General features: G+C 44.7%; 3 protein-coding genes across 3 annotated transcripts in view; 2 read left to right on the top strand and 1 right to left on the bottom strand.

The window, feature by feature from the left end:
* The first annotated feature begins 3,256 nt into the window (after positions 1-3,256).
* On the top strand, positions 3,257-6,909 carry LOC124307239 (putative leucine-rich repeat-containing protein DDB_G0290503). The gene is made up of 9 exons (XM_046768751.1): positions 3,257-3,298; positions 3,517-3,795; positions 3,855-4,669; positions 4,732-4,851; positions 4,942-5,057; positions 5,129-5,271; positions 5,480-5,598; positions 5,695-6,055; positions 6,178-6,909. Exons 1-9 carry the CDS (start codon positions 3,257-3,259, stop codon positions 6,907-6,909), a joined length of 2,727 nt encoding a protein of 908 aa, XP_046624707.1.
* Positions 6,910-7,953: 1,044 nt separating this feature from the next.
* Positions 7,954-9,452, bottom strand: LOC124306802 (splicing factor YJU2). The gene is made up of 3 exons (XM_046767833.1): positions 9,229-9,452; positions 8,416-9,132; positions 7,954-8,330 (listed from the first exon to the last, which is right to left on the bottom strand). The coding sequence occupies exons 1-3, from the start codon at positions 9,250-9,252 to the stop codon at positions 8,097-8,099; spliced, it is 975 nt and encodes a 324-aa protein (XP_046623789.1). The 5' UTR covers positions 9,253-9,452; the 3' UTR covers positions 7,954-8,096.
* A 128-nt stretch (positions 9,453-9,580) lies between these two features.
* LOC124306803 (G1/S-specific cyclin-D2) overlaps positions 9,581-13,203 on the top strand; it is a 123,162-nt gene continuing 119,539 nt past the window's right edge. Inside the window, exon 1 of the mRNA XM_046767836.1 lies at positions 9,581-9,823. The gene's annotated coding sequence lies outside the window, so the exon portion shown is untranslated. The remainder of the gene's footprint in view (positions 9,824-13,203) is intronic.

Below are 13,203 nucleotides of genomic sequence, written 5' to 3'. Positions count from 1 at the left end.
CCGATCTATACATATATCTAGAGGGTTCTAATTTTGCGACGATCACTTCTAGACGTTCCCTTGTGATTTCCCTTCCTTCTCCCGAATCGCGTCCCTACCGTAGCCTCTTTGCCGAATCAGCTGCAAACAGCCCGGACCGAGAAAAATTTTTAGTTCCGGTTACCGCTCAATCCTTAACTATTTTCATTTTTTACCAAAATCGAAAAGTACAGTTCTAGGTAGAAAATGAAAATTAGTTTTCTAGCTGTTAACGGGCAAGTCTAGTATCCGTTACTATTCTTTCTCATTACGATCGCTGTTGCTATATTTTCTTGCAACCGTTGCGAAAATTTAATGCTCGTGCAAGAATAAATTGACGTTAAAGCCTTGTTTAACTAAAAAATAACAAATGAAATTTTTCTCAGTGCGGCAGAACAATGTACAGGTATAATTTTCACTGCATAAGAATTATCGCGGGAATGAACGGATGATTAATTACACGGGGTGCCGGGGAAAAAGGAGATCACCTTTATCGCCGTGTCGTCTTTTGTAATTCAAGTAGATTTTACGTCTATCTTGTTCCTATTTTTTTTCCCTACACACATCAAACTCGTCGCGTAAGTGATTCACGTGATCTACTTCAACTGGTTCTAATAATTAGTAATTAATCGAGATTCCGAGTAGGATAAATTATACGATGAATAATTATCCCGTATCCTAATGGCGGTATGGACGATGAGGCCTTCTCTAGCCAGATCTAGGAAGTTGGGGTTGATTGGTTTGACCTTTGATCCGGCGTTTGCGCACGTATTAAATTGTTTCAATCTACCGGAGCGAGGTCCGTCAAAACAAACGCGTATTACATGTTTTTTGGCCATTAACTTTTACCCCGCAAAACATCCTCCGAGTCAATTAAAACTGTACAATGTCTGCGATATCAGCGGATATTAAAATTATGCCAAATCGCATGACTGCGTAGATATTTCTCTCAATTCTTACCTCGAGCTTCGGCTGTATAAAGAATTGTTTTTCCGAGCTTATTTGTTCTCCGCCGTTTTCGTTCGCTGCAATAATCCAGAGAAGCCGTTGTGCCGATATCGCTGTCGGGTATTAGCCGCTGGGGTGTCCTTTGAAAGCTCGTTTCCGTCGTATTGGAAAATCCGTGGACGATTGCCAAACGCGCGGAGGTTCGATGGGATGCGAATCGTCGTTGGGCTGCAACTGATTACGGGTATACATACATATGTGTTGCGTAGGTCTGTTTATGCACGGATTGATGCAACCGGATACTTGATATAAATATTTAAGTCTGAAATAGGCCTTTATGAGCAGCAGGTCCGTGCGGAGAGGGATTGCCGATGGATACGTGGCATCGTCGTCTTCGCCACGCGGTATATATTCTATAATGAGAATAAAACGCCCCGAGGCCAAAAATTATACTCGTCTAACGAAGGGGATTTTTTTTAACTCCCCCCCCCCCCCCCCCCTCCTCACTTTCCAATCAGGGATTGAAAATAGATAACTCGATGTGGCTGAAGAATCAATAGACTGAAAAGAAAAGAAAAGGGGAAATAAAAATAGATGATTGATAACGATCGCCACGTGATTATTCGGGGTCGAAAAACCGCTTGCCTGTCCGAAGTTTGACTAATAAGATCGACGGTTCGTAATCTGTATTGAAAGTAGTTGAGAAATTTTTAACTCGGGATTAAAAATCGTTGGGCAATTCATTGGGAGCATGAAATTTTATTTATGATCGTAAAGTTAAGTGCTTGACGATCTTGATTAGTAAAATTTAAATACTGGAACGAGACTTGACTGAGGGAAATTAAAGAACATGCGATGAAGTCACGGTTGTTTGTTATAAACTGTAGACAATCTTCAATTCTCGCATTTATTATTATAGTTCAATTTCAATAAATGCCAAATGTGCCGTGTAATTTTTTGAACGAGTGATAAAATTTCACCAAATGAAAAACAGTATAATTTGAGGTGGACAGTTCTGTATAATTCGACCTGATTATGATTGCCAATAACAAAAAAAAGGAACTTTGTTACATTTTTTCTCCAATCTAATTTAATGGCCTGCTCTCTGTGAAGAATCGGGACTTTGTTTGGTAAAAAAAAAAAAACCGTAAAAAAATGGTGAAAATTGAAGCTGTGATTGCGCAGCGACGGTGATACAGAGATCTCGAACATGCGAACGCGAGGTGTTGCCATGACAGGCGAGCGTTGTTTAGACGTCAAGCAGGTGTACCCGAATTTCAAAATCACAGTTTAAATCGGTATATGAGTAAAAAAAAAAAAAATTCCACATCCCGTAAAGCGTAAACGCGCCAAGTTATATAAAAAATTTCGTTAAATATGTAAACTGACGAACAATGTCGACGACTTCTGCCGCGGGAAAATCGACCTCCCAGCGAACCGAGTCTACGAGTAAGTAATTCCTTCGTTATCCGCCTGACCAACCTGTTTCGTCGTATCACGCATACCTCGTGGATTTAATAAGAAGCCGATGTCGGGCATCAATCTCCTCTGCAAAGACACGTGTTCGTTTCAGCCAGAACAGCGAGCGCCTCGATAACTCGCCTCGGTGGAAAAGGTTCGAAATCGGTAATCCCAAGGGGCTCGACACCCACCCTCGGACCGAAATCGCCGATCACCACTCAGCAGCAGGCGACATGTCCCAAGTCGTCCTCGGACGTGAGTCCGACGTTTATTCCTTCCGCTCAGTCGATTCAGTTTTTTTTTTTGCACGAAAGTGGAATTATACGTTTTCTTATATGTGTTATTCGACGTTGAATGCGAATTACACGTCAAAAATTTATTAAAACTAAAAACGAGCCCTTAAATGGGGGGAAAACAGAGTGAAGTATCAATATTGTTTTAGATAGTATTCTTGAATCAGATTTATGTGAATATTTACTTTGAGACAATACAATTATGGGCCGAGAGTAAGTGCAACTCCCAATTCTATCTATATGCACCCCTAAGGAGGGTAAAAATTATCCTTTCATTCTGAGATCTTTGTTTGTCAACAAATGAATTCCAAACCTTTTCAGTATACGTTTATCATCAAATTTCTCCGCTCAACGAATTACATTTACGAAAATAACTTTTTATCCATATGTTTACTTATAACAATTGTAAAAAATTACAGATTCACAAAAAATCCTAATCATTCCAAAGTTTAGGTATTTTTTTACCTGCAAATGCAAAAATAACTCAGGATTTTGCATGGACTATAAAAGAAAGTACAAAAAAAAAGGGTGCCACTATGGTGGGCTCTATGACTGAAAAGGTTGAACCAGTGATGCCAGTTTAACGATGTACTTTGGCGTTTTGAGGGCAGTCGAACGTCGAATTGCAAAATGATGAATGGGCATTTTCCGAGGTCTGATGCGCCGTTTCGCGGGCCATCAGAAAACCGGGGGAATCGATTACCCGGGAAAGGTCATAATTCGTTTTGCTGTTCGGCGTCGGATAGCTCCTCGTTAAATTCTATTTCAGAGTGTTCGGATTTCCGGTATTGTGCAGCAGGGTCGGGAAGTGGCACCGATCAAGCCGACGAACTCAGAGGATGCATCGTCCCAGTCGAATCCTGGGGACCAAACGCCCCGGAGTCGAGTCTCGGCTTTACCGACGTTTACGGGGCTGCGACGTGGGTTGGGAAAAAATGGACTCTCCTCGAGCGTGCCGACGACGAAAGCAAAGCCCGGGGTGAGCACGGTTCTGCAGAAACGGCAGTTGGAGAATCAGTTCGCGACGAAGAGACAGAAGTATACGTCCCTCAGGAAGGAACTGTCCGACAAGCAGGTGGGATCAATGAGATTGGAGAGCGTCTCGCGGTGGTCACGATTACACTCTTCTTCCAGAAACAAGCCCTCGACTTGTACGAGGAGGTTTCCGAGCTCCGGGATAAGGTGATCGCGGCAGGATTGAAGGATCCGGGAAGGATAGAGAAGGTGCAGCTCAAGAACGACGCCCTCCGAGAAACGTCGAGCTTCTGCGACGGCGAGTCTGGCGAACGGCTGCTTTATCACTGCACGTTGACGTCCTTGGTGGCGAACGACTTCGCGGCGACGTTCGAAGAAAAGCTGAACGATTTGGCCGGCTTGAGCGGCGACGTGTGTCGGGAGGCGCTGAACAAACGGACCGATATGATCGGGTTGCTGGCCGAATTCAGAACGGGCAACACCGCCAAGGTTGACCCGGAGATGGCCAAGCAGCTCGAGAGTCATGAAATCGAGGAGGTCAGGGCACTGCAGAAGCGACTCGAGGAAGCGACTTCGAGGCAGCGTGACATGATCGGCGAGCTCGTGAAGAAGACCTTGGAGCTTTTCGCGAACTCAGGCGAGGGGCTGGTCAGGGAACTCAGGGAGAAGCTGAGCTCGGCTGTCAAGAAACTTGACGATGAGAGGGAGAAGGTCGCCCAGATCAAGGAGCGAAAGAGCGCGGTTGAGGCGCAGCTTCAGAAGGCCAGGACGAAGATACGCGAGCTCGAGAGCCACGCGAACTCCAACGAGGCCAAGATCCAGCAGCTACAGGGCAGCATCAAGTCCCTCGATAACCAGGTGAAGCAGAAGGAGGCTGCCCTCGAGGCCCGCACCAAGGACATGCACAAGGCGATCAAGAACAGCGAGAGCCTCGTTGCGAAGACCGAGAAGCAGCGAGACAGCCTCGAATCACGGTTGTTTTCTATGTTACTACCGAATTTGCAATCCCACTAATCGGCGGATGTGTCTTGATCAGGGTCAATGAACTGAAAAAGAAAATCGACCAGAAAGAGGCAGAGTCCAGTGAGACCATCAAGAGACTCTCGAAACAGCTCGAGGACACTGAGAAAGAACTCACCGCGGAGAAGGAAGCCAGGTGCGTCTTTGAAACGGCTCAAAAAATCAATCTCCGAGGCGTTGACTGTGCATTTGAAATCTGTGCATTCATTTTTGTCCAAATACGCAGGTCCCGAGCCGAGGAAAAGATCTTCGAGCTGACCGAACGTTGCACCAAACTCGAAGAGAAGAGTCAGCAGCTTTGCGACCTTGCAGAGAACACCAAAGACTTTACCGTCAAGCCAGGTACGCTCACGCTGATCGTGAGGATAGCTGAGTCCGAATTCTTGCTTTTTATCCTTCAATACTCTGTGCAGTGAACGGCATACACACCGAAAACGAACTTCAACTCTGGAACGAGCTGCAGGATACTCGAACCGCTTTGGCCGCCCAGGAGGACAAGCTGCTCCAGATCCAACGTGAGAAGGAAGATATCATCGCAGTTCTTCAGCAGGCAGCGGTTCGTACCCGTTCCTGTCTTATGTTTTCGGTGTTTTCCTTTAAATTTTGTCATTTTCAAAGGCACCAAAGTCGATCCGCTGAATAGCCAAAAATTGCGCGGCTGAAAAATTGAGAAATTTCACAATCGAGGAAGTGTTTCATGAGGACCGAGACCTGATAATATCTGTTGCCTTTTTGCGGTTTGCTATTAATTCCCATATTAACAGAACCAAGAGGATCCGGCAAGTGTGAAGGACAAGCTAGCCGCAGAGTTGATAACGAAAAGCGAAGAGCTTCAGAAAGCCAACTCAGAGAGAACGGAGATCCAGAAGAGATTGAAGATCGCGTGAGTTCCTTTAGCGCTCTACCGATTGCTACTTCCAGTTTCTTGTTGATTATATCCTCTCTCTCTCTCTCTCTCATTTTGGGTCCTAATTACCAGACTTGAGAAGAGTGAAAACGTTGAAAGGCAGTTGTCCGAGCTGCAGGGCCGACTACACACCCAGTCAAAGGAGGCTGGTAAGTCGGGATGGGCGGCGCACACCGTCGAGCTGCATCAGCAGCTGTCCGACCTTCGATCGACCTTGGCTGAAGTTCAGCGTTGCAACGAGGAGCTTGAAACCAAGCTGATCCGGAAACAGCTGGAGGTCGAGCAGCGGGACAGGATTATGAGAGAACAGAGCAAGGTCCTGAAGGTCAGAGACGAGCTCATCGGGATCCTCAAGGGCCAGGGAAACAACGGTTCGGAGAACGGAGCCCAAGGACACCAGAACCAGCTGGACCCTGAGACCATCAATTGTCTGGTGAGCACTCCTTCGTTTCTTAATCAGATGAGAAACGGTAGCGGCGATAGGACTTCAATCCTGCAGTTGTAAGAATCCAAATATTCCAATTTGTTCACTCATCAATGGCGTTTTTTGTCCAGGTGAACAAGCAGATCGCGGCGAAGGCGGAGGACCTGCAGGCTCTTTACACCAGCCTGGAAAGCAAGCAGAAGCAGCTGACGAGGTTGGAGAAGATGGTGCGCCAAATGGAGGACGAGAACGATCGTTCCCAGGCGACGCGAACCAAGCTGGAGAAGGAGGTCGCCCAGCTACGGCTCGAGTTGCACGAGAGAAACCGGGACCGTCGGTACGTCGAGCCACGGATAACCCGGTCCCCGAATTCTCGATCCTCCTCGCCGATTCCGGTGCTGCCGAGGTTGCCGGGACCGCGTCCGATCCGCTCGCGGAATCCGTCGCCGCGGGCGAAATCGGCAAGCGGTGGGGAAAAATTGGCAAGGTCGAATCCCTGCGGGGAATCCCCGTCGGTACAGAAACTGAACGACATCATCCGCGCCCTTGAAATCGAGAGGGCGCGAGGCCCGCACAGGATTCCCCGGCGCGTATCCAGGTCCCTGAGGGGAAGCCCCGTGCGAAACAGTACCGAAATACGCGAGGACCTTTACAATTGGCTGATGCAACCGTCCGCGTCAGATGACAAACGGTCGGCTCAGACGAATTCCAAACACGAATTTGTTAAGCATTCGCGCGCACTTTTGAACGGGGAATTGTCCAGACGCAATACCGGGTACGAAATTGGCTCCTCTATCTGGATCGAACAGGATACACCCACGAGGACGTCTCCCTTGATTCGCGTCCGCCAGTACACGGCGTAACGGTTTCTTCATTTTAAATCCTTGCTCACGTGAATCGGTCCGATTTTGATGATTTCAAAAATTCCATGACCCTAATATCGGAAGAAAAAAATTTATAATGTTAATCAAATCGACATTCTTGGTTTCTTTTCTTTCTATTCTTCGTTCCGGAAATTGAACTACATCGCTGGGAGTAAATAATTATTTAAATTTTAAATTAAGCTTAGGTTTAGCATGCAACAAAGAAACTACTGCGGTCGGTTCCCAAGGGGTCTGGTTTAACAGGCTGGGTACTCCCAGCCGCCGTAGTTAAACGCTGGTCAGTATGTGGTGCATGATCTTAAAATTCCTTACAGAGTGCCTGGCCTTTTAAACAGACCCATCAATAGCTGAAACAATAGCTCACCGCCACTCATGACTCCCTGTTGATCTTTTGTGTTTTAGGAGTACTGGGTTCACCTTCATGTAAGGAATTTTCTGATCATCGCCCTGCAGGAACGATCATAATATAAAACATACCTATGATTATTGAATGGTGCCTGTAATACATGTAATATTATGTAGTCATTTATAGTTGTAATTTTGTATGCGAGGAACGTTTTCACTCGCGTTATACTTTGTTTTCCGTATATTATACGTATACCGTTTTCGTGTTTTTTCTTTTGCTTTTTATACGCATATACACGTAGCATTCAATGTGTGAATGTCAGTCCGGTGTAGGCTGTAACTTTTTTTTTTTATTACATTCGCGTTTTCAATTTAACTTGTTAATATCAACCGTTTATAGAATACTAGGGCTGTAACAGGTGCGGTAATCAATAGCAAAATGCCAGTGGGTCTCGAAATTTTATCAATTTCCAAGAGGAATTTTTCTTTTGTAATACTTTTAATATTAAAATTCGCTATTTGTAGCTAACGCATACAATTGAAAGATCGTCACATAGTATAAATCATGATCAATGAAATCGTTTATATATGAAAAAAAAAAGAAACAAAAACAAACAGACGTGTGTATGAGATTATAATTATTTTTATGAATATACAATAGAAAATAAATATATTATGTTATTTGTACAGCACGTTTATTTATATACTCAAGACGTGGTCAGGTGATTTTTTCATTCAATTTTTTTGTACAATAGAATTATATTACATATACATACCTAGATCATTTTTATTATTACAGTCTGGCACTAATTGAATAAAGGTCAACCACTGTCATTGTCACTTCCACTAGAATATGCGCCTAGTAGGGATAGACCAGCACACGATGGCTTGGCCTCTGGAATATCCGCCTTTGCTGTGGTCTCCTCTTTTAGGGTTGAGCGAGGCACAATTCCCAAGTTTACGGTTTTCCGTTTAACCAGTCCTGTGAAGTTTGGTTTACTTGAAATACCTCCAACACTGCGATTCCAAGTTGACGCAGAAGTGGCAGGTTTCTCCTAATTGATAAAATACAAGTTTAAATCTTGACGTTTCATATCTTGGGACCTTGATTACTTTCATCATGAAAAGTGCCTGACTTACCGCTAATGTTGATTCTGAACTCTTGGCTGTTCTGCTATCTTCGGTCGATTCTACTCTGGGCTTTTTCTTTTCTGGCTCGTCATTCAACTCAACTATCTCTTCCTCAATGACAACCTTGCTGGTCGATTCTTTTTTACCGAATATAGACTTTACTAATTGCTCGTCCATCTCCTCCTGCTCCTTGACAGTTCTTTGTCTAGCTGAGATAGTGTCGTACTGCTCCAGCATTTGATCATAATCAATGGTTTGTTGCCTTCTATTAAGATCTTTCAGCTCTTCGAGAGACTCAAGAAGCTCTAACTCCTGCTTGGATTGTTGAGTTCTTTTCTCCAAGAGTTTCATGGGGTTGGTCGCCTCCTCCTCCTTCTCCTCATCTTCCTCACGTTGCGCTTGTTCCTCGGCCAGCTTCAACGCCATAAAATTCCGCGTCGCTCCTGCCTCGATTTCATAATCCGTATTCTTTGGGTCCGTCTTGAATGAAATTTCCTGAAGACACCTGGTACACTTTATGTAAAATCTGTATATCCTTATGCCGAGGTAATCGTCACCCTCGACATCCTCTTTTCGCGCGTTGAATTTCTTACCCTTATATATGTACTCGCCACACGTCTTACACCTCATGTTAAACGGTGCCATCAAACGCACTGTGTACTGACGATTGCGGGCCAATTTCATACGCGGGATTTTTGATGGATCGAAATCCGGGGGGTAGTATTTCTACAAATGTATAATTATTCTGTGGTTAGCTCAGATCAGATTTACAGCCAGGTTAGCATATAAGTTGTATGGTTATAGCCGACCTGCGGTACTTACGTTCAATACTTTACGCTCAGACATCTTGAAGGAGTTTTATTCAAAGTTAATTCTATTTTCAAGCTCCTTTAATCACTGCCATCGATTTCAGTACACCTATGTACGTCTTTTAACCTCCTCAACCAGTGACGCTGACTCGAAACAACAATTCACACTTAGTGCGTCGACTTCAGCGAAGTTTGTCGCCAGTGTTGTCGGCAGACTCAAAGTCGCATATAACGACAAAACGTGAAACGCATATTTGAAGCTGGCACGTCTAGTTTTGATTTTGTTGGATTGGCAGCATCGCGCCGTCACGCGGTCGGTTGAAGATCGAAGGTTTCGAGTTCAGTTGTTTTCCGAAGATGGCGTCGCGTGTATCTTTCCGCGTTTTGCTTCCCCCTCCCGACTTCTGCCCGTCTCCGAAGCCGTTGGCGGGCACGGCGAGTGTTTCTCGGGGCTTTTACCCTTACAGCTTTTAACAACAGAGAAAGTATTCATTTAAAACGCATAAATAACGAACGGCGTCCATTCCTCTGTGGAGAGCACACGCCGTAGAGAATATGATGATGCACCTCTCATTCAGACCCAAAGCAGAGAGCTCCGATCGGAATTCGTGAGTATAAATATTCATGCTACTTAGTTCCTCATCGATGATGGAAACAAACGTTTCGTCCCTAGTTTTTAGAATTCAATTAAATCAAGGCCATCGCAAACTGTTCAACATGTTGCACCCTGAAGTTGGCTTCGCGATGCCATGCAAATATTTGATGCTCATTTTTTCTCGTTCAAATTCGTTCGCGTCGGAAAATTTTCTCTCCGATCGAAGGTTCTCGCGATTTCTGCAGTAGAGTAGTAAATACATCGGTCTAACTAAGAGACACGGGGTGGATTCGCGATTTTTATTATCGCCAATGTCCCGGACATCCGATCAGTCGAGGCGTCGGTTCGCCCAAGTGCATCTTTGCTTGCGCGTGTCGTGGGTGTGTGTGCGTGTGTGCGCGATTTTCTCCACACGTCGCCGTCGCATATCTAGTCATAGTACTCCGGGGGGACAAGAGCGGTTCGTGGAAGTCGGTTAGATTCGCTGCCGGAGTTTATTCGCTCCGCGTGGCTGGCCGAGAGCTGAGCAAGCATCCAAGGTTGCAAGGGGCACACGGAATAATAACACGTGACTGCAACGAATCACCGAATCTATCACGAATCCGAGCTGAAGATGAGCGACGACTCGGCGATTAAATACTTGCAAGCAGAAATTGATTAATCCCCTTCTCGTCGAGGAGCAGAGGTCACGGTGCGCGACACTCCGATCGCTCGACTCGCCGAAGATCTCGCCTAATTGCAGGCCGGGTTGAAAAGAGATGGAAAGTGAGGCGAGCAAGATTGGGCGAAAAAATTTGGGTAAGGAATAAAGAACCGGCGCGGCTGCGCGCGGGACGCAGGCATTATATTGTAGTACTCGGAACGATGATCGTAAGCTCATTGTGCCGCTAGTAGAAATGAGACGGTATCGTAGCCGGCACTTCACTGTAACTTTCCGCTCTGTGCTTACCGATAGGAAGTGCTAAAAATAGCCTTGAACTTTGTTTCTTTTTTGTTTCGTCGCCGTTGAGTTTTTTCCCTTTTGCGTTAGCTCCTCTCGTTCTCACTTACTCGCTTCTCTTTTTCTTCAATGCAGACTCTTGCACGTTTCGTTTCGTATAGGATTTTTCTTTTTTCCCTTGTTTGATTTTTTCTTTCCTCTCTATTTTCTTCTAATCGAGTCTTAGTTCGCTTTGCGCGGTTATCTACTTCTACATGTTAATTCGTTGATACTGTGACGGTTACGGTTGTAGGTGTCGTTCTTTCGAACGCGACGATGATCCAGCGAGGGGGCCACGCATTCACGGCCACGACGTGTGGCTGTAATGATCATTGTATGCATGCACATTTATTGCTTCGCGTGCGATTCGCACGACGTGCTTTATCGGCATACTTTAAATTCGACGCCTCGCCGACGATCGCGTTTTTGATGAATGAAACTCGCGTCTCAATCGGTCAGAGAAAGAGAGAGCGAGAGAGAGAGAGAGAGAGAGAGAGAGAGAGAGAGAGAGAGAGAGAGAGAGAGAGAGAGAGAGAGAGAGAGAGAGAGAGAGAGAGAGAGAGAGAGAGAGAGAGAGAGAGGGAGGGAGGGAGGGAGGGAGGGAGGGAGGGAGGGAGGGAGGGAGGGAGGGAGGGAGGGAGGGAGGGAGGGAGAGAGAGAGAGAGAGAGAGAGAGAGAGAGAGAGAGATAATTCCGAGGATTGATCTCTCACGCCTCTCTGCTATTACGCTTCCGGCGAGTATACATTTTTCTTTAATTTTGTCAAATAACGATTTTTCAACCAACTCTCTAGCTACGTTATGCGTATAGATATTCACAAGTACACATAGGCATGCACATAGTCGCAACCATCGTAATTGATGACGTAATTGGAATCTTCGTTCATAGATTAGCGTATGCGTATAACGTGTTTAATTTACGGTATATAAGCTGGACAAACTTTTGGGACGACACGTGCGAAACAAAAGAAGGAGAATACCAACACAAAATATCGCGTGTCATCGTGCTTTGGGTCAACGGCTCCTCGAAACAACCAACCTACCTACCTACCTACCTACCTACCTACCTACTACCCATCTATCCATTTACCTGGCTCTGGTCTACTAGCTTTATACGATACCGCAGACGCGACTTTGGCCAACAGTCGCGAAATAATCGCCATTAATATTCGCACTGCGTCGAGTTAGTAGGAGCAACTGGTTCCAAATGTAACTGGATTCCATGGAGTATCGTTACCACACAACTAACCAACCACTCTTTTGCATTGCGTATATATATATACATATATGTTTGCACATACGCTTGCACGCATAAGTATTGTATTTGATACATTCACGAACGATAATTCGCGACCAGTCCAGATCTCGTTATTATGTATGATACATTTTTGACGTCGATGATTAATTCCAGAGTATACCTTGAATGTAAGAGAAGAAAAGGAACCATGGGAATCGAGATATGTAGATAGGGAAACTTGTTTCGCTCAACTTTGGTAAATTTGAAATGATGAGTTGTCTGTTCTCGGAGCAGAGATATTTTAGTTTCAATTTAGTGCAAATTGTTACGTAATTCGTAACGTAGGGAACACAATATCGCGGCGTTGGTTTTACCTCCGCCTGCACGTCTCCACCCTCCGTCTGTTGGCGATAAATCCGACCTTTCCTCGCTTTTTCTTTTCTCCTTCTTCTCTCTCTCTCTCTCTCTCTCTCTCTCTCTCTCTCTCTCTCTCTCTCTCTCTCCCCTCTTCTATTTTTATAATCGTATTTTTTCTCTCCATTTTTTCGCTTCTTTGCTCATTTCTTTCTCTCTTTTCATTCCATCAGCACCACTGTATCTGCTGCAGGATTTCGCGCGGTATCGCGGAGAAGAGGTTTGTCGACTTGCGCAATAACGGCGGAGGATTTTTAGGCAGCGGAAAGGCGATATACATATTTTATGTTTTTCTTTTTTTTTTTTCTTTATACTTTCAATTCCTTTACTTCTTATTCTAAACCTCATTCCTTGCTGGTCGTGTAATTTATCGGACATCGAAGTAAGAAACCAGTTAAAATATCCGTCGCAACGAATGTGAATGAAAATTCGTCGTTTGTGGAAATCGCAGTGAAACGTGCGGAGTAATACATCGTGTCAGATTGTTTGTAAATTACTGCACAATTTCCTCACTAACAATAAGAAAGAGAACGAAATAATCAGATACAGTGATTACGAAAAGTCGCGGTTATTTAAAATTCCTCTTCGTTATCACTTTTATTTTCATTTATGAAGTATATATTAACACGATTCAACTTTATGGTATTTGCTGTTGGAAAAACTTATTACGGCACACCATATATATATATATATATAATTTTTTTTTGCCCGATACACACAATCGTCATTATAATCATAATCATCTTTATCATCATCATTATCAT

Source organism: Neodiprion virginianus, chromosome 6, assembly GCF_021901495.1.
Source record: "Neodiprion virginianus isolate iyNeoVirg1 chromosome 6, iyNeoVirg1.1, whole genome shotgun sequence".
Classification (NCBI taxonomy): Eukaryota; Metazoa; Arthropoda; class Insecta; order Hymenoptera; family Diprionidae; genus Neodiprion; species Neodiprion virginianus.
Note: the sequence above shows the minus strand (reverse complement) of the source record. Positions and strands in the feature narration are given on the sequence as shown.